General features: G+C 46.5%; 2 protein-coding genes across 3 annotated transcripts in view; both read left to right on the top strand.

Annotated features, from left to right (window-relative positions):
* Nucleotides 1-7,336, top strand: part of OBI1 (ORC ubiquitin ligase 1) — a 46,384-nt gene extending 39,048 nt beyond the window's left edge. For both annotated transcript variants that reach the window (XM_067713974.1, XM_067713975.1), the window contains one exon: nt 4,350-7,336. In XM_067713974.1, coding sequence (XP_067570075.1) covers nt 4,350-5,865 — 1,516 coding nt within the window. In that variant the 3' untranslated portion in view covers nt 5,866-7,336. The remainder of the gene's footprint in view (nt 1-4,349) is intronic.
* Nucleotides 7,337-16,617: 9,281 nt separating this feature from the next.
* Nucleotides 16,618-18,718, top strand: POU4F1 (POU class 4 homeobox 1). Its single transcript, XM_067713170.1, has 2 exons — nt 16,618-16,740; nt 17,401-18,718. The coding sequence occupies exons 1-2, from the start codon at nt 16,618-16,620 to the stop codon at nt 18,550-18,552; spliced, it is 1,275 nt and encodes a 424-aa protein (XP_067569271.1). The 3' UTR covers nt 18,553-18,718.
* The last annotated feature ends 2,619 nt before the right edge of the window (nt 18,719-21,337 follow it).

Consider the following 21,337-nt stretch of genomic DNA (forward strand, 5'->3'; position numbering starts at 1 on the left):
CATGGAAGGCAGAGGGGCTCACTTCCCCAGAACCCCGCTTGTTCCTCAAGAAGATGTTTCTGAAGTTTGGTGGTCTCAGCAACCCACTGGGCTTTGCTGCATTAATCCCTTTTGTTGGGGCTGCCATTGAGAACTAGAGGGGCAAAGTAAATTACTCAAGTTTCACAGCTAGTTAATGGCTGCATAGCACTAGAAGTTAATTCTTTTGACACTTGGTTCTGGCATTTATTCTTTTATCACATTTGCTTTCTTCTGACGCCCTTCAAACACGTCCTGTTCCTCCTGTGTGATGAGCTATGAGAAAATGTGGTCTTGGGAACTTTTCATTATTAGAGATGCTCTTTAGTTATAATACCTCAGAGGTCAAACCAATAGGACTTTTCATTTCTCTTACTTCTAGTAGGGACAGGACCAGTCTTGTACTTATGTAGCTTTTTGAACAGGGGAGCTCTCAGCCAGAACGTGTCCATGAGTTAACGTTGCAAGATGAAGAATCCTTTAAGCTTCTCCTTAGATTTTAGCAAAACACACTTCTGATATCAGATGCAGCCCCCAAACTGCTTTATGTTTTCTCTGACGTAATGAAGCCCTTGGCCATCACTGCTGCTTTGAAAATCAAAGCCTTCTGGTCTCTAATGGAATGTTTATAAAAATACTCCATTTTGAAATTTGCGCAGGAAAAGGAAGTATGGTAAATGATATTAGAAATCCCTCTGGCTTGCCTTCTTAATGTTATGTAGTCTGGAAATATCTGGAATTAGTGTGAATAAGAGAGTATTAATACCCAAAGTTAAATAAGCTCTTATCCTCATTGTTTTCATCCATGGAAGTATAGCATCAGGTGTGCATCTCTAATTGTTATTTCTATATGATCAAGTAAATTGTCTCTTGCCAAATTTAATATTGGTATCTAGGGTAAGCTAAAAATATGTCAGAAGTCTCATCTGTTTGCATTCTCTTGCAAAGGTGAAAGTGGAAAGTTTTTTTGGCTGGAGTAGAGTGTAGAACAGCAAGCCTGTAGAATAAAAAGAACTATGCTGTGTATGTATGTCATTCTCTGTTGCTTTCTCTGGTGTCAGTGAAAAAAAGAAAATAAGCAGTCAAACGTATGAAACATTTAGTTTAGTAATATAGTGACTCATAATGCTTACGTGTGAAAGAGACCCAAGGACCTTTGGATTATCCTGTGGTGTTGGCTCTGTCTTGATGTAAGGCATTGATGTATCTTAAAGTAAGAAAATAACATCTATTCAAAACATATTTGATGAGAAACTACTGTGTACTGTGAATTGTTCTAGGGAGCTAGCCATAATTCCTGCTTTCCTGGAGCTTATACTCTAATGGTGAAGAGAGAGACAGAAAACAGATAAGCTACATGGACTGATAAATTAATTGATCAGTTCATTGGGTTTCACTATATATTTCTTTTAGTTTGCCCACCAGCACAGTTCCCTTATTAGAATGGTAAAAAGGTCTGAATATTTGAATTGTTATAGACTTGCAGAGTATTGAAATAGAACTTAGGGGAATTGAGGGCATTGACCTTTTAGAAAACAGCCGGCTCCATCAGTGACTCCTTGCTTGTCCCTCTCATATGTGCTTAGTTGCTGGCCTCTGTTGTTAGTTCTCATGGCACTTCAGCTTTCTCTCTAAAGTAATACAAAAAACATACTTAGGCTATCATTTTGACTTCAGCTCAGAACATTTGTTAACTAACTTCTTTTAAAAACATAATAATAAAAAAATTAGGGGCAAATATAGCATCATAAAATGACATTATGTCTGAAATTCCAGACTAAAATCTAGAATAAGAAGCTGCTAATATTTGGAGAAACATTCCTTATTTGTCACTACTTCTTATGTAGGCCTTTGAGTTCCCAAGGACATCCTTTGGTAACAGCTGACTTACTATCTAGTAACATTATTTGCTTTTAAACCATTTGATTTTATTTTTCATCTGAGGATAGTTTTATTATAAAAATTGCACTTAAGAAAAAGCAAATTTTGTCTTGGCAAGCAAATTTAAGGCTGTCACTTTTGCTGTTTGCATTAAATAAACATGCTACATAGTTTTTCCATTTAAAAATATGTGGGTTGTTTGATTATGCCAGAGTAGTTACAGTCAAGAACCCACAAATATTTATTTTTTACTTTTTTTTACTTTTTGACCACACTGCACAGTATGTGGGGTCTTAGTTCCCTGACCAGGGACTGAACCCGAACCCCCTGCATTGGAAGTGGGGAGTCTTAACCACTGGACAGCCAGGGAAGTCCCAAGAACTCACAGATATTTTTGCTGAATGAACTTAAAGATCTTTGTCCACCTTTTAAAATTCTCTTGCAGAAACTACCACTCTGTCAAATACTACATTTACAAAACAAAACATTTTTCTTTGGTGAAAAAGGAAAAACTCCCATCATTCATTTAACCAAATACTCATAGTAGTAAACTTTGTCTTTAAAACAAGGAGGCTTGTGGGCTTCCCTGGTGGCGCAGTGGTTGAGAGTCCGCCTGCCGACGCAGGGGACATGGGCTCGTGCCCCGGTCCGGGAAGATCCCACATGCCGCGGAGCCGCTGGGCCCGTGAGCCATGGCCGCTGAGCCTGCGCTTCCGGCGCCTGTGCTCTGCAGCGGGAGAGGCCACAACAGTGAGAGGCCCGTGTACCGCAAAAAAAAAAAAAAAAAAAAAAAAACCAAGGAGGCTTGTTACTGAAGTTGCTTTTGTTTTTGTTATACCTCTGGTGTTTGCTTTGATTTTTAGAGGTTGATGGGAGTGTGCTCTTTCTGGGAGATCAGTTAATTGCAGTGAGTAGGTCAGTATTTGGCAACATGTCTTTTAAGGTCCTTTCTAACCCTGAGATTTTATGAATCTATATTTACCTTTGTCCCTGCTTTTTTCCCTTAGTGACAAGAGCAGGGATCATGTAGGGGAGGAGCTGGAGAGTGAACTGGGCTACAGTTTAGGAGGAGCTGATGGGTCTTGAGTGAGAGTCATACAACATATAGTTGTTGACGCAAAGAGGTACAGTTACTGTTGGCTTCTTCTCCGTTTTAATTTTTTAATACTTAGTACATTTTCTTAATTGTAATTATTCTTTTGTAATTAGGGAAAAAAGAAAGAAAAAGATAAACCCATAGATTAAAACAATTTGTAGAAGTCACCTTCTCAAGTACCTTGCTCAAAACAGACAATCCCTGAATTCTTCAAGATGGGCCTATATTTACGTCATCAAAAAAATGATTAAGAAAAAGCTTTTTAAAAGAACTTTTGTGGAGAGAAGTTATTTTTCATAGAATGTAAGACTTATGTTTACTGACTCATAAGAAGCAGTTTCCTGAAAGATGAAATTTCCTTTGGTAGTCAGATCAGATAGAATTTAAGATAGATACTTTATGTCCCTTGGAGCTGGGACAGTCTTATTGATCCTTTTATCGTCAGCTCCAAATATACCATGAGCCATACTAGGTGCTCAAAATTTGTTTTCTTAGCTGAACCCCAGTACCCATTCTTAAGGGAATAGTGGAAACAAGGTAATCCCAAGTGAGAGGAGTGATTTTTTGTTGTGTTCTTTTTCACTTATTCTTCAAAATGTTCCTTTTCAGAAAATGTGAAAATGTTTTTATGTGTAATACATTGGAAGCACAAGCATTGACTTTGTACCTCAAAGTTGGAAGAAATGAAATTGATGTCCCACACAGTCGTGAAATGCCAAAAATAAGTAGAGCTGAAATGAATTAAAGCCCAGTACTCAGAAAGGCCAAGTAAAAACCTCAGATCAAGGGTAGCTATAATTGAAAGGATCCAAATAAGTATTTAAACCCACTCCTGCTGGAACTGCTAAGATTTCTCAATTTCAAATTGGCATTTTATGTTTGACAAGGTGATACTGTATAAGGAATGTATTGTAAAACAGTGCTGTACGATAGGAAAATGATTGAATGTAAATATTTCAAGATGTGGACCACTGTTCAAATGTTATCATAAATCTTTGCCATTGTTTTAGGATATAACTCTTCATGCATATATGAGCTGAATTGATAATGCCAGCTCTTAGGAGGGAAATTATCAGTGAGTTTCTGCCTCGCTGCTACTACTAGTATGATTTGACCACAGAAGTATCCTATTAGGCCTTTGCCATTATTATCATATGCTTATTAATACATAAATGGGGAAACCCTCTTTTGAAGGTACTACATCTGTCATTGCTCTTATCCTGTTCATTGAGTGGTCTGAAGTGTCACTGTTATGTGAAATTAGAATGGGTGGAGACAATTTGCACTCTTAAACTTCGAAAAGGAAAGAAAAAATCTTGAACTGTAAGGTTAACGATCCTTCCATTCTTTGTAGGTTTGGAAGGTTTACAGTAGCTGCTCTTCAGTCCAAAGTAGAACAGTATGAACGTGAAACCAATCGCCTCAAGAAAGCCCTGGAACGAAGTGATAAATATATAGAGGAACTAGAATCTCAAATTACACAGCTAAAAAATTCAAGTGATGAGAAGGAAGCTATGAATTCCATTTGCCAGAGAGCACTTTCTACAGATGGCAAGGGGAGCAAAGGCACCGAGGAGGATATGGCATCCAAGAATCAAGGTGATGGTGCCAGAAAGCAGCTTGGCTCATCAACCTTGAATTCACACCTGGCAAAACCTTCTAGCAGTTCTGTCAGACAGGAAAGCACCAGCAAAACAGAACCAAATTGTTCTAAGAACAAAGACTTATATCACAAACGGGTGGAAATAATGTTAGATGTGACAGATACAAGTATGGATACTTATTTGGAAAGAGAATGGGGTAATAAGCCAAGTGATTGTGTATCCTACAAAGATGAAGAACTCTATGATCTTCCAGCTCCCTGTACTCCTTTGTCCCTTAGTTGCCTTCAGCTCAATACGCCAGAAAATAGAGAGAGCTCTGTGGTCAAAGCGGGAGGTTCCAGAAAGCACTCAAACCATCTCAGAAAACTGGTGTTTGATGATTTTTGTGATTCTCCGAATGTTTGTAATAAAGATTCTTCAGAAGATGATAGAAGTGAAAGTGAGAAGAAATCAGAATGTTTTACTTCCCCAAAGACAGGGTTTTGGGATTGTTGTTCCACGAGCTATGACCCCAGCTTGGATTTTGAAAGCTCAGAAGAGAACACGATAGCAAATTGTGTTGGAGAAATTTCTTCAAAATTGAGTGAGAAATCAGGCTCATGTTTATCCAAGAGATTGAATTCTCTCCGCTCCTTTGAAATGAATCGGACAAGAACATCCAGCGAAGCGTCAATGGATGCGGCTTACCTTGACAAAATCTCGGAGTTGGATTCAATGATGTCAGAGTCAGACAACAGCAAGAGCCCTTGTAATAACGGTTTTAAGTCATTGGATTTGGATGGCTTAGCAAAGTCATCTCAAGGCAGTGAATTCCTTGAGGAACCAGATAAGCTGGAAGAAAGAACTAAACCAAACCTTTCTAAAGGCTCTCTAACTACTGATCAGTTAGAAAATGGAAATGAATGGAAACCCAATTCTTTTTTTCTCCTCTCTCCATCTGACCAGGAAATGAATGAAGATTTTTCACTCCATCCCAGTTCTAACCCAGGAACCAATGAAATCAAACCCCCAAGCTGTTTGTTTCAGACTGAGTTTTCCCAGGGTGTTTTGTTAAGCAGTTCACACAGGCTATTTGAAGATCAAAGGTTTGGGTCATCTTTGTTTAAGATGTCCTCAGAGATGCATGGTCTTCATAACCACCTTCAGTCTCCTTGGTCTGCTTCCTTTGTGCCCGAAAAGAGGAATAAAAATGTGAATCAATCAACAAAAAGAAAAATCCAGAGCAGCCTTTCCAATGCCAGCCCATCAAAAGCAACTAAAAGTTGACTCATTAGAAAGGTGTCATTTATGTTTTTGTCCTGAGAGGAATATAAGATTTCAAAGTTAGTTTTTTCCGCTCATAAAAGCTCTATACCATTTTGAACTGATAATCTTTCGTCAGGTGTCAAGTCAGAATGGTGGATTAGCCTGTACCCAGGATACTTTTGTTCACTTTGAAGAGTTTTAGTCTTTTTCATTTTCATTTGGGGATCTTTTTGACCAGAAAAGGTAGGGTGAGAGTTTCTTTTTAATGAATATTATACGTATCTGGTTTGGGTATATTTTGTTTTCTTGAAGCCTCAGTTATCTTTAGAACTTGGATTTTTTAAATAAAACTTTCGGTGTTGTCCACACACTACTCATAAGACACTTGAGTTTCTTTAAAGCTTTTCCTAGGGTGGAAATTATTTTGCCTGCCTCTTTTTATTTATGTTTAGTGATAGCCTAACTTTTATTCAAGGCCATGATGGAGAAATAGCACTCGAACCTTAGTCCAATACTCGTCTACTTTTTTTTTTAAAGTTTTATGTATATGTTTGCATTTTTAACATTGGGTTCTGTCCAGTTTTTGTGAAAATGTGTTGCTAGTATGAAAGAATACATTTTCTATATGAAAATACTTGTTTTATGTCAGGTAGCTTTCATTCACTCATCTTTTTGTGTGTGTTGAAAATCAGAAATTGAGCCTACTTTAGCAAGAAGTCATGGAACAGTTGTGTTTGGAGGACCCTAAACATGGTAGCTTCATCGTTTCAGATATACAGGTGCAGGAGCACTCATTGCCAAGTTCTTGATCCACTTATGTCCCAGGGGAACTTTCTTTGGAGTGGTAAAGTTCTTGTTTGCATGTTACTGTTCTTCATGGAAACTGTATGCATGGTAGCATTCTTGCTTGCACTGTTTTCCTTACTTAAGAAAAAGAAGTTTCAGTTGGCTAAAAGATTATCTGTTATGTAGGCCCCAAAAAACTTTTTCATGAAGAGTGTAAAGGGGGTGAGAATAGGTGAGCTAAGCACAATTTTTAATTTAGATTCTGAAAAGGTATATTATTCTCAACATGTTTGGTATGCCCATATAGGCCTTTAAAAATGGTTTGTATGTTAATGACTTGTTTATCTAATGTGCACTGAACATTTTACATTAATACTGTACTGTTTTACAGTAATACTGCATGCTTTTCTATGTGAATTGAATAAAGGATGTCAGAAGCACTGTAATCCTTGATGTTGGCTCATGTTGAATTAGCCTATAAAGACCAGTAAAACTTACCATTTTTTATTGATCTTTTAATATAGGGGTTGGTGGACTATGGCCTGTGGTCCAAATTCTGGCCTGTACCTGTTTTTGTGAAAGGCCTGTAAACCAAAAATGGTTTATAGATTTTTAATGGCTTTTAAAAATCCAAAGAATATTTCACAACACAGGAAAATGATATGAAATTCAAATTTCAGTGCTTTTAAATAAAGTCTTATTAGAACACGGCTGCACTTACTTGTTTACATTTTATCTAGGACTGCTTTTGCACTGAAACAGCAGAGTTGAATAGTCTTAACAGAGACCATATGGCCCACAAAGCCTAAAATATTTACTGTTTGGCCTTTTACAGAAAAATTTGCTGACCTCTGTTATAAGAGACTCAGGATTCAACAAAACCATAAAAGTATAAAAAGTCACTTTTATGATTTGGAGGATCATGACCTCTACTTTTAGAAGTAATAAGAGCCTCCTCCCCCCAAAACGGCTTAATATAAAGCATAATTTTTGTTCTATCATATTTTTTCCAATAAGTATTTATGTATTACTTTGTCTTTCTGATAATGTTTAAGCTAATGGATACTCTCAGAGATATTGCAGTTTAAATATCTTTGACAATGTGGATATGCATTTGAAATTCTATTAATGTAGAAATCTAACATATTTCTGAATAGAGTAAATTTGGGGGTAAACCTCACTCTAATTCTGTCTGTAACTCTTTTTTTTTAATCATGACTGTGTTAGGTTTTAATACAAACTGACACTGTGCCATGGAGATGCAGAGTGTGTAACCTGATTTACTAGTGCCTAACCAGGTGAGGGTGTCTCTACTGGGCTAGAGTATTTCCTAGCTGCTTCAGAAACACTGCTCCATTCTCTCCAAAACAATATTTCATATATTATATTAAATTAAAAAAAACTGACATTCCTCAGTTGAAGGAAATAATCTGTTCAGGATCTGATTTTAATGACACATTCTCATTTGTACTCCTAATCTCTTTACCATAATCTGAAATGTCATGACAAATATGGTGGTCTCATTTTAAAATATATCTATTATATATACACACCCTAAAGCAAGACAAATACTTTTTTTTGAAACTAAGTACTTTGCTAACCTGTATCTCATGTAATCTTCTTTTCAAACTCTGTAACCAAGAATAAATTTTCCCCAGTTTACAAATAAGCGAGTTGAGATTAGTTGTCACACAGCTAGAATGGGATTAGAACCCTGTCTCGGAGCTGGGCCTCTGACTCCAGACCTTGTACTCTCCCTCCCTCATCCCTCATGGGATGCATGGGAGTTCACACTTATAGGCCAAAGGATGAATGGGTTTGAAGTTTCCAAGGATTCTTTTTAAAGTAGTGTTTTGGAAGTATTAGCATGTTTCTTTTCAAGTAGCATTTAATTCCTGACTGTGTCCTCAATCTAAGTCTACTACTAAGTGGGAGCTCAGTGATGGGAGTCGTGTGTGTGTGCCACTTTTAAGTTTATAAAGATTCACATTAACTCTGACATTTAGATGAATTTCAAAATAGCACTAAGGCTATGTTAGAAAAAGATGCGCTAGTGATAAAGGGAAAAGACACATCAGTTCATGTCTTTATAAAAACAGTATCTTTTGACTGCTCATCTTTTTAAAGTGCTATGGCTAAGAGAATGTGACATGATGTTAGATATTATTTTGACATGACCTTTAGTGTTTATCTTTTAATTTTTAAAATCTTCATCCCATCCAAAATGACAAGTCTTTTTCCTGTTCTGATGGATCAACTGAGACTTAAACTGAAAATGTCAGACTTGAAGATATATAGTCCCTTAATTTCAAATCTGCTCTGTTTTCTTATAAGTTCGTTTGTATTTACTCTGGTTTGAAACCTCTGAAGGTACCACTGAACAAGGGAAGAGCTTCGGTCTTGATTCTTAGGATGTTTCAGGAACCTGTTTCTATATACTTGAATGGTTTTCAATTCAAAGTGTAATACATGCACTAGACTTTTTCCCCCCTCACTTTTGTACCTGTGAATGATATTTGTAGAGAACAGTTTAGTTTCATGGAGTGTGGCCTATTTAGAAGGGTTTCCCAAGGCCTCATAAGAAGGTCTTTCATTCCTATTCGTGGGAGTCCTACAACAGTCTTTGCCTATCATGATGTAACCCGATCCTTTTAATAATACTTGGCAGAGAGAAAACCTTTTAAGCAGTGATCTCAGAGTGCATAGCGAACATTTATTGCTTAATTCTCGGAACCCCACTCTGAGGGAGGAAGCTGCAGCTTTCTTTTAAGAACCCATCTGAAGCTTAGGCTTGGATGATCTTCAGTTTGACATGACAGAGGCAGCCTAGAATAAGTTCGATTGAAGCTCCATTTCTTGAATCAAGGTAGATTTCTAGGTCTGCTGTGTCTTAACAGGGAGCAGACCCCCTCTAATAAATGTTAGTTGCATTAACCAAATGTGTAGAAGTGTGCGCCTAGTGTGACATATAATTTGGGGCTGTGAACATCCAGTACCCTAGGGCAAAGATTTGACTTAGGCATTTACTGAGACTTTCTGTGAGGAAGGAGGACCTAGTTCTGGACCATTTTAATTCTTATAACACTGGTGAGTAGAAAAGTGTCTGTATTGGGGATAGCATGGAGCAGAAAGTAAACCAGGCTGCTTCACGGAAGTGCTATTTGTATTGGGTCTTTAGGGATGAATAAGAGTTTGATGCGGAAGAGGACATCTCTTCTGCGCCTGTGTCCGCTCTCCTGCAAGGGGTTGCCTATTCATCAGATGTCTCAGAGGAGGTGCTGAAGGAACCATTCACTAACATCAGGGCTCCTGATGGAAAAGGTTTCCCGATTGCCCCAGCCTGAGCTGGCAAGTTTGGCTTTGGTCCGCCTCCTCTCTCTTGAGCATCCCCTGAGACTCTGGGCTCAGCCTCGCCGCCAGGACCGGCGGCCTGCTGGCGAGACTGTGATTCCCAGAAGGCTAGAAGGCTCAGGAGGTGGCAGGGCTGGCCCATCATCTGTCCATTAAGCCGAGGCTTGGCGCTCCGAGGACCGGAAGGCGCGACCTCGCTTCCCTCACTGGGTCGTCTTTGTGCTGGGGGTGGGGAGGTGAGGTCTGGCCCGCCTGCCTCGGCTACGATCCCGCATTCCTTCCTCTGATTCCGGCGAACCCCTCCTTCCCGGATTCTCGAAGCCAGTGCCGCTCCCCCTTCTCCCGGGAGGACGGATCTGCCGGTGCCCCTCTGGTCGGAGTTTCCCGGGCTCTTGAGGGCGCTCTCAGCTGCTCTCTCCAGGGCCCCGCCCAAAGAAAGGGCCAGCTCTGCGGTTTCCTTTCGTTTTATTACTACTTGCGAAACCTGGCGATTAAGACGCGAAACCAACAAAGAGTTTTCTTTCCACCTTAACCTTGCACACAATCCTTTAACAAATTAATTAATCCTAATGAATTAACACTTCATTTATTTAAACGCGCTACAGTCCATGAATTAAATTTTCATGCAGTGATTAAAGGCTGTTAAAATATGCATGATTTCGTTAAAATTTTATAATAAATCAGGGCAATGTGTTACATGACAAGGCAACTATTTCCCAGTGCCTCGCAAGGGGCTTTGATTTGTGCAGGCGGCGGGGAGGAGGGGCGGCTGGCGGCGGCGCCTGCGAGCTTCGGAGCCGGGCGACAGGACCCAGCTCCGCACTTCGGCGTGTGGACTCGAGGCTTCGCGCTTTCCTCGGGGCGTCTGGACCCTCCTGGGGATCCCGCTCCTACAGGCCGAGACGAGTCTGCGGAGGGCGACGGGCGCTCGCCTCTCGGTTCCCAGAACTGCGGTCGCGGGGGCCTGGGGGTCCTCTGCGGTCCTTGTGCGCCAGCGGAGCTGCCTCCCACCAACGCGCGCGTGTGGCCGGGTGGGAGCGGCGGGCCCGCGGCTCTCCGGGGAGAGCCGGGGAGAGCGACACAACTTCCATCTCGTCGCGTGGGGTCAGGGGCGGGCGTGTCTGTTGTAGAGTTGGTTTGTTCGTTGTTGTTCGTAACCTCGAAGCCCCTTCTCTGACCAGCGCGTTCTCCCTTTCTGGAAGGGGCCTGTGCGGGGCGGGAGCAGCTCTGCTTCCCTTGGGACCTAAACCACAGGGGCCCGTGGCCAAGCGTAGCGGTCCAGCATTGTCACTTGGACAGTGAAACTTGTTCTGGCAACTAGCGGGCGAGGGAGGCCGTGCCCCTGTTAGGACGGAGACGTAGTCCTACATCATCCCTAGGGCTTTCACAAGGTAGGTGGGTTTAAGTCCACCGAGGGGTTAGGGTGGAGATGATATATATATATATATATATATATATATATATATATATATATATATATATATATATACACACCTAGATCTCTACAGATGTAACGCCAAGAGAGATAATGACCGGCAGTGAACTTTACTGCCGCATCATTCGGATCCCAAGTGTGTGTATCAGGGACATCTCGGAGTGGGGTGCTCGACATCCAGGAAAATGTTCCCAACGTAAGTGGCATTTGAATTAAACGGCTAGAAGAACGAAAACACTGGGTTTTCAGCGGCTTACTCGAGAACCTCCTCCGCAGGTCCCAGCTGGAAGCCTCACAGGAGCTGATCACCCCTGGCTTCAATAACTCACCCACCCCGGCCTTTGGGACCGAGGGAGACAAGCGGCCGCGGTGCGGGCAGAGCGGGGTAGAAAGGAAGGACAGTAGCCTGTGGGAAATCTCCCAGCTCTCGCCAACGAGAGCGTGGCTGTGAACTCGCGCCTCGGGCTGAGCGGTGGCACAGGGCAGGGCGACCTCCCAGGACTGCCTTGCGGGCTGGGCGGGCGAGGAGCCCAGTGCCCACACCGCGGGAGGGACGGGAACGGAATGCGCAAGGGTCAGCGCTTAGAGAGACCCGGGAGCAAAGCTGCCCAGGTTTGACGCTGGCAAGGCCGCCAGGAGGGGAAGCGAAAGCACGGCACTAATCCCCCCTCTGTCCCACCCTTCGGACAGAGGGTGTCTGAGCGGAAGGGAGCCGGACCTCCCAAGTGCCGCCCCTCTTCCGAATACCGACACTGCCCCCCGCCCCCCTCCCAATTCTAGGCCTCCTAGTCCTCTGCTGGCCAGTTCATTCCCACCGCTTAAAACAACCCAAGCGGCCTCGGAAGCCGGCCGACTAGAGGCTCTGGCGACTTCCTCCGCGCAGGGCGCTGGCTGCGCGGTGAACGGGCCGAGTTTCTGGGCGGCAGCCGGGAGGAAACGTGGCGGCCCGCATCTGCGAGGAGCAGAGCTCCGTCTTGGGCCGCCTGGGTTTGCATGTTGTTCCAGATCCCCGCGTTTGGGCAAGAACGTGAGGCCCGATCCCCTTCTCTTGTACGTGCACAATCTCCACTCACTTCAGTGCACATTCCTCAGGACCACCGCTCCCCCCATCCTCCGCCCCCCGGCGTCCCCGAATGCGGATAAATAAATCGGGTTCAAGCCCAGAGGTGGGGCTGGGGAGAGGGAGGCGTGCAGGTAGGGGCTGCTGAGTCCAAAGCTAACTTTCCCCGCGCCGCTTCGGAAGAAGAAAGGCTGCCCAGCCAGTGGCAGCTGTGGAGGGGGCGGGGTGCTTAAAGGCGAGCAGCAGTCACCCCCAGCCGGTCCCGCCCTTGCGCTGCGCCTCTCCCGCGGGTCTTCACTCCAGCCTACCAACGTCTGCCCGCAAAGCCCGGGAAAGAGGCGCTGCGAAAGGAAATGTGAAGTGGGGCCTGCCAACGAAGGAGGAGAAAATTAATTAATGAGGGAAAGAAATGTGTTTCTGATCCAGATGATAGACTCCCTATCCCTGGGGGCGGAAATTCCTTGGAAATCAATAGCTATGCATTCATTATCTCCCTCTTGATAAAATGCAAAGCTATGAGATCGGGTGAGGAGGGAATCTGTGTTGGTCATTAAACAGGAAGGAAAAAAAAAAAAAAAAAGAAAAAAACAAACCCCAACCTGCCCAGGATTCTATGCCAAGGCTCAGACCCCACGTGGGCATCACTAGCTCTGGCAGGGGCCATCTAGTTACTGCACTTGCCAAACCCGGAACACAAAGCAGTGACATTGATGGACTGAGCCCCAGTCCACCACCCTTCCCTTTCACTGCCCTGGGGAGAGTAGGGAAAGGCTTGATAAGGTCCAAGGAAGTACCGGCAGATCTACCACCGTGTCCCACTCTCTAGCCTGGGGCTGAGGCCCAGCAGGGATGTGACAGGATAATTCTCCAAGCATCATCCCCTACCCCACCCGGTATTTCTATACAATTCCCTCTCATCGCACCTGTCACACCTGTACCACAAAACACCCCCTTCACCTGTAGCTACCCCACTCTCATAGACTGCCACCGCCCCAAGGCAGATGCCTGTATTTTATACCTCATTTTATCTCCAGTGTCTTGCCCTGGCCCAGACTGGTGCTCAAGGTAGGGTAGAAAGTAAATGAGGGAAGGATGAAATAAATGACTTTGGAAAAATTGCTGGCTGGAATCAAGATAGACAGCTCTGCATGGGGACAGCACGCCCTCTGTTCCAATCTGCATCTCCTTTTCAGGGAGAGAGGAGACCCCTTCGGCGATCTTCCTGCTTGCCCCCCACTCCCCATTAGTCCTGGCTTGCTGAACTCTCTTTGTTTTTCTCCCGGCCCTCGCCGTCTGCCTTCTCTTCCTTCCTACACACGTGTATTGTTATATGGGGTATTTTCACTCTGTGACAAGCACCCTTCCTAAGTGCCAGGGTGGACACAGATGTGCCCTAAATGGGCTTCCAATCCATTAGTGGGGTGAGGGGGGTGGGTAATGAGATGGGAACTGTACCCAGGGCCCTATTCCTAGCCCTGGGGGAAAGTGAGACATTCTGAGCAGAGGTCTGAGCCCACCCTAAGCTGGGCAGGGACTCTGGTTGTCCTAAAAGAAGTGAACTAGGAGAGGAGTCTGGACAAGGTGATGAAGTCTTGACCTCAGGCCAGGGACCTCCCCGCTGGGTTAATTGGCGCTCTCTCAGTGTTGGAGGGTAAACCGAGATGGGCTTCTGGTACTCAGGGGCTCACCTCTCTCTCTGTCTCTGAGTCCATGTGGCCCCCAAACTGTGCTATTTGCGTTTGTTTCCCCTGCACTCTTTGGGGTCCCTAAAAGCCAGCGTTTCCCTGGGGGGAGGGGGAGACAGGATCTAGGCGCTCATCCTCTGCGGCGCCCTTCCTTCCCCCGACCCCGACCCCCCGACCCCCTAACGCAGGCGAGCTCAGGGAACCGCCGCGGTGGGTGTCAGGAAGGATTAAGTTAAGCCTGAACACCCGGTGCGACGACTACCGTAGGACTCATTTGCTCCCTCCAGCGATGTCCTGCTCGTGGTCCATTCCCCGCAGAGATAAAGTTGCACTTAGCACTCCCAAGGGACCGCGTAATGGATGGAAACGAGGCTCCTTCTCACACTAGCAAGTGAACATCCTTCTTAACTCCCCTCTCGGGCTGCGAGGGGGTGGGGGGAGGGGGAAAGGTAGAGAGAAAAGAAAAGACAGAAAGAAAAAAGAAAGAAAAAAAAAAAGCCGTGGTGACGCCTCTGGGCTCTTCTTGGAATTTGAGTAGGGAGGGTGTCCGCTAAATACGCACGCGTTTATCCAAAGAAAAGATCCAAGGCGAACGTAAATTTAGGTTTATAGAAATGAGATCTAATCTTTAGCGGAAATACAGACCTCCTTGCTGTGGGAGAGACCAGAAAGATTATTTATCTGATCTCTGCCTCCCCTACGCAGCCCCTTGCAGTTCTCCAGCTCTCTCGCTGCAGATGTGATAACATCTGGGCTGTTATCACCCCGGGCAAGGGCTGAGTCCCTGGGGACTCGGGCACCTGAACTATGGTTCCCCGGGAGGCCCTTGATCTGCCTGCCACATAAGGGCCACATAGCAGGTTGGCTAATTGATTTATTCTTCTTACGTTTTGATTTCACAATAATAAAAAATAAATAAAGCCTGGACCAGAGCTTGGGCCCCGTTCTTTTAAGTTGGTTTGAAATAATATTTTAATCACGCTTTCCTATAAATTGGCTTGATTCTCTTCCCTACTGAAGAAAAAAAAATGTGTGTGTATATATATACACATCTATACATCTGTATGTATATCTGTATCTGGGGGGCGGGGGCGGGCGGGTGGTAGGCAAACAAGCCAAAACGATGGAAGGGAAAATAAAGTTCTCTTCAACATCTTATTCCCTTTTCTCTGAAGCTATTTCCTTTTCCTGGAGTTTCCAACATAAAGTGTGTGTGTGTGTGTGTGTGTGTGTGTGTGTGTGTATGCTGAAGAGAGGTAAGGATCCCAGCTACACCCTGTTAACTATTTTTCCTTTTGATTACAAGAAGCCTCAGATCATCCGGAGCTCGTTTGAAATGTGGGTTTGTACACGGTTAAAGGAGACAAACAATAAGAGAAATGCACAACTTCATTTCAACAACCAGCCGTTCCCTAGTAGAAAGCACACGCTCCTTGTGGCTCCTAAGTGGCTGTCACTGTCGGTGCCTGACACACTTATAGTCACAACAACAACAACAACAACAAAGTATGCGGAGGAAATTAAATCATATGGAAATCAATAGCATCTGACTGCTTCAAACAAATGTCTGTCACCGCGATTATTCATTCTCCAGGAACCTATTTATAAACCATGAAAGAAACAGGTTCTTGCCGCAAAAGACAGCACCTTCTGCATTTCTGTGTTATTTATACTGCATACAGAAGAATGCGCGGGCATAATTTAACATACAAATGCCCAGCTGTATACATTATATAACAGCTTGTTAGACGTCCCGGAGAGGAGGTGTGCCTAAGTAATGCGCATATATTCAGGGCTTGCGATCGGGGTGAGGGTGTGGAGGAGGGAGGGAAACCACCCAGGGGCTGGTGAGCATCGTCTTTCTCCCCCTAAAAGATGCCTACCCTCAAACAATAGCTGGCCCTTTTGATCTTTCCAGACCCGCGATGGGAAAGGTGAGAAGTGCAGTGCGCATGTCCGGGTAGCTACAGGTGCATCACCTGCGCTGTCCTTGCTGGTGGTCACTATAAGAGCGGCTCCCACGCGCGGGTCGCAGCCGGGAGAGAGCGCGCGCGCGCGCAGACGCACAGCGCCGCCGAGAGGGAGAGCGCGCGTCAGATAGACGGAGACAGCTGATGCCTGTCAGCGCGGCGGGCCCGCGAGCTCTCGCGAGAGCTCCCCGGACCGGCCGCGAGAATTGGGGCTCAGGTGTAAGAGGAGTGCATCCCGTCGGCGCACGGGGCTAGAGCTCTCGGAGAAGTGGGATCGCGAGGCCGGTGCGCGGCGGTCTGCACGGTCAAAGCAGCGCCGGGCGGCAGCGGCGGCAGCAGAAGCAGCAGCGGCCCTCGGCGCGTCCGCCGCCTCCGCGCCGACAGCCGCCGCGGCTGCAGCCTCCGAAGGGAGGCCGGGGGAGCCGGCGTGCGCACTTTCCCGCGGACTTTCGGAGTGTTTGTGGATTTACTTGCCAAGCCATCAAGATGATGTCCATGAACAGCAAGCAGCCTCACTTTGCCATGCATCCCACCCTCCCTGAGCACAAGTACCCGTCACTGCACTCCAGCTCCGAGGCCATCCGGCGGGCCTGCCTGCCCACGCCGCCGGTAAGCGCCCCATGCACGCGGACCCGGCCCGCGGGCCCGCCCCCTCCCCGTCTCCGAGACGCTGCATGTCGGGTGCTGATGTATGTACAGGTCCCGGTGCGGGGATTTGCGGGCAGGGAGTTTTAGAAGAGTCCCGCTGCGAGGCAGGCTTCGTACAGTGGAGCTTAGTGTCGTGTTCCCGTCGCCTCTGCCTCCGTGTCGGGCGCCGGCGATCGGAGTGGGGAGCACTGGGGCCATGAGTCTCGACTTCCCTCCACTCTTTCCTGTTAATTTCATGCCTTGGAAAGGCGTTTTCTGTGCGTGTTCGGGTGCGTGACACGGGTCCCCAGCTGCGAGTTACATCTGCACTTCTTCTTTCCCCCTCCTTTTCCGTCTCCCACGCCCGTCCCCGGAATGTGTTCCTGTGTCCCCCTCTCCTCCGCATCTGCCCCTCTCCTCACACTCCCGTCCCTTCTCATCTGACCCCCTGTCTCGTCCCCAATGTGTCCCTATTCTGTCTTTCCCGGTCTCCACTATCCCCACCCTCGTCGTTATTATTTTGCTTGCTTTGTGTTGGCCTTTTGCTTGTACTTTCCGGCTTGTGTGTGGTTGTTCTGTGTTTTTGCTTTTTTTGGTTTTGTGGTTGTTTTTTTTTTTTGGTTTGGTTTGTGTCGCCTGCAGCTACAGAGCAACCTCTTCGCCAGCCTAGACGAAACGCTGCTGGCGCGGGCCGAGGCGCTGGCGGCGGTGGACATCGCCGTGTCCCAGGGCAAGAGCCACCCGTTCAAGCCGGACGCCACGTACCACACGATGAACAGCGTGCCATGCACGTCCACGTCCACCGTGCCGCTGGCGCACCACCACCACCACCACCATCACCACCAGGCGCTCGAGCCCGGTGACCTGCTGGACCACATCTCGTCGCCCTCGCTCGCGCTCATGGCCGGCGCGGGCGGCGCGGGCGCGGCGGGCGGCGGCGGCGGCGCCCACGACGGCCCGGGGGGCGGAGGCGGCCCGGGGGGCGGCGGCGGCCCAGGCGGGGGCGGCCCCGGGGGCGGCGGCGGCCCGGGCGGCGGCGGCCCGGGGGGCGGCGGCGGGGGCCCGGGCGGCGGGCTGCTGGGCGGCTCGGCGCATCCGCATCCGCACATGCACGGCCTGGGCCACCTGTCGCACCCGGCGGCGGCGGCCGCCATGAACATGCCGTCGGGGCTGCCGCACCCCGGGCTGGTGGCGGCGGCGGCGCACCACGGCGCGGCGGCGGCGGCGGCGGCGGCGGCGGCGGCCGGGCAGGTGGCGGCGGCGTCGGCGGCGGCGGCCGTGGTGGGCGCGGCGGGCCTGGCGTCCATCTGCGACTCGGACACGGACCCGCGCGAGCTCGAGGCGTTCGCCGAGCGCTTCAAGCAGCGGCGCATCAAGCTGGGTGTGACGCAGGCCGACGTGGGCTCGGCGCTGGCCAACCTCAAGATCCCGGGCGTGGGCTCGCTCAGCCAGAGCACCATCTGCAGGTTCGAGTCGCTCACGCTCTCGCACAACAACATGATTGCGCTCAAGCCCATCCTGCAGGCGTGGCTGGAGGAAGCCGAGGGCGCGCAGCGCGAGAAAATGAACAAGCCCGAGCTCTTCAACGGTGGCGAGAAGAAGCGCAAGCGGACTTCCATCGCCGCGCCCGAGAAGCGCTCGCTCGAGGCCTACTTCGCCGTACAGCCCCGGCCCTCGTCCGAGAAGATCGCCGCCATCGCCGAGAAACTGGACCTCAAAAAGAACGTGGTGCGGGTGTGGTTTTGCAACCAGAGACAGAAGCAGAAGCGGATGAAATTCTCCGCCACTTACTGAGGGGGATGGGAGGTACCGGGCGGGGCAGATCGGGGAGCCGAAGGGCATTTCGAGGGGCTTTCCCCGGGCCTGTTTCCCCCCGGATTTAGAGTGTCCGTTGTCCTGCTTGCATTTGGGGAGCCCCTCCTCGAGCGTTCGCCTCCACCTCCTCTCTGCTCTCCCTGCCCTTACCCTCCCCAGCCTAGAGGACTGAGGTGCAGGGTGTGGACACCAGAGAGAAGGGCGGGGGGAGAAGAGGGAGCATTTGTGAGAGTGGGGGAGTCGGGGGAAGGAAAGCGGAGAGTGGAGGAGGGGTTGTGAGGGGCAGGATGGCTCTGGGGGTGAGGGTGGGGGGAGACTCGGGAAGGGTAGGGAAATTGACTGATTTTGACCAGAGACACTTATCAAAATCTCCTGGGGACCAAGGAGCTATGTACAAAAAAACCTACCAACCACCAAAAACTAGACAAATAAAGACAAAAGAAAACAAAACAGAACAAAAGCAAAGAAAAAAATGCTTTAGAAATTTAACTCCGGAGAGTCGTGTTCTGCAGCTTCATTCCCCCCTCCTCCCCTGCCCCGCAAGGAAGAGAAAAAAGAGCACCACGTTATTACTATCGCCCAGCCCTACACACAGGAACTGAGTCAAAGACCGAACACCAGACGAACCGGAAGGTGAAATTCTGGGTAGCAAAGCTAGTTGTTCTGTTTGTGTGTTTAATTTAATCTTTCCTCTAAGTCTTACCTACACCCCATCCAAGTCCTCTTTGATTTATTTTCTCTTTTCCAATGAGACTCCGACGGCTGCTCTCCATTTCCAGAAAGTGAGTAGGGGCACAGCTGAAAGGGGCGGCGGGTGGCTACTTGTTTAGGTGAAGTCCAAGTTTTCCAGTGACCCAGCCTATACTCCTGTGGCCTGATAGGTCAGATGGGGGTCTTTAGGGAGAGAGAGGCATAGTCTTTGGGCTGACTAAAAAGCAGAATTTAGAGGCTCCGAAATAAATATTTTATTTTAGGAAAATAGAACAATTTTAACCAGGTTTTTACTCTTTCCATTTTTGCTCTCATATCTAAGATCTAGAAAACAGACCATTTCAAACTAAGCTTTCCCCCCCCTTCCCACTCATATAACTTGCTTGCCCTTTCATTTATTTTTCTCAGTGGCTTATTTTAAACTATCTACTTTTTTTCCCCCTGTTGATTCAAATAGATTGATGGGGTGGCAGACAGTAGGAGAGATACGCTGTCCCATTTTCTCCACAGAACAGGACCCATCTTGCTCTTCTAGGTCCCCTTTCTTCTCTCTCGGAGAACATGAAATCATTGAAATATTGAGAAGTTTCTGCTTTCACTTGGAGCAGGACTTGGCTGTGAGAAAATCAACTAAATCCCAGATGAGAGGAAGACGGGTTTAAAGCCCTCCATTTATTTCAAAAAGGTCTGCATGTTGGGAGCGGGGGGGGGAAGCAGAACAACTGTTTCATTATTATTATTATTAAATTATTATTATTATCCAAAAGTAATTTATTGCTGGGGATAAATGTTGGGTAGCAAAAACTTTAATTTGCACTATCAGTCTCCCAAATAGAAAATCATGTATAGTATTTCATAGTAATAATCAAGGTACTTTATGAAACTACTGATGGATTAAAAAAAGAAAAAAAATTGAAGGTGGTTAGGTAAAATGCCTGCTTGGTGCACAAGACACTCTTTTGATCTCGGGTGGAGATGGTTTATTACCGTCCTTTAGTAAGAACTAAAAAATTGAAAACAGAACAGATGAGAAAAGAAAAAACCTGCCATTTAACAAGACTGAAATCGTGCATGATCTGAAAGGTGCAGAAAGAAACACAACTAGGTCTCACTCTGGTTAGGCATTATTTATTTAATTACATTGTATATCATTGTTTGCAGCGCAAACATTCTATGCATTTGAAACTGAGCACTAAACTGGGCTAGCTTTCTGATAGACCGTTTTGTGGATAGTGTGATTTCACAGTCTACTGCCTGTTTTCACCGAAAACACAACATTCTTGTCATATTCTTGTATTTAGAGGAAAAGGAAAAAAGGAAGATTACTGTAAATATTTTCTTTAATGCACACACTCACACAGTGGTTACGAACTGCCAGTGTTAATCCTGAAATGCCTCACGGATTGATCTACCTGTCCATGTATGTCTGCTGAGCTTTTTCCTTGGTTATGTCTTTGCTCTATTATCTTCCCCTCCTCCCCACTTCTATCAGAACCACTTCTGTGCGCCAAAATACAACAGGGGGATATGTCCCAGTACACTTACAAATAAAATATAACTGAAAGAAGAGCAGTTTTATGATTTGGGTGCATTTTTGTGTTTCTACTGGGCCAAAGTCCTGGGAGAGCCGGTCAACAAATGAGACTCAATTCAACCAAAAATACAGGGAAGGGGAGGACGTTGAAAGGGAGGTGAAAAGAGGGGAAAGGATGAGAATGATGTATTTTTCTGCTGAATCAGAATTCACTTTCAGATAACTCATGTGAAAGCGGTGCTCTGAATAAAATGAATTCTCTATTAGTTGCCTGTGTTTATCAAAGTTTTCTTTTTTTTTTTAACTGCAGAAATCCTTCAAGCACAGCCCTCGCTTCAGAGTGGTGGAAGGTAATAAATAACCACGCACTCTCAAAATATTTAAATCAAGGTTCGATGCAGAGGCATTTGGAGGTTTGTATGTGTTGTTCTAGCCTAAAAACGTTTCTAAGAAAATGTTGTAACTAAATGACTTTTATTTGGAGTTTAACAAAAACCATCCACTGATCTGTCCAGCCAT

This window comes from Pseudorca crassidens, chromosome 18, assembly GCF_039906515.1.
Source record: "Pseudorca crassidens isolate mPseCra1 chromosome 18, mPseCra1.hap1, whole genome shotgun sequence".
NCBI classification, from domain to species: domain Eukaryota; kingdom Metazoa; phylum Chordata; class Mammalia; order Artiodactyla; family Delphinidae; genus Pseudorca; species Pseudorca crassidens.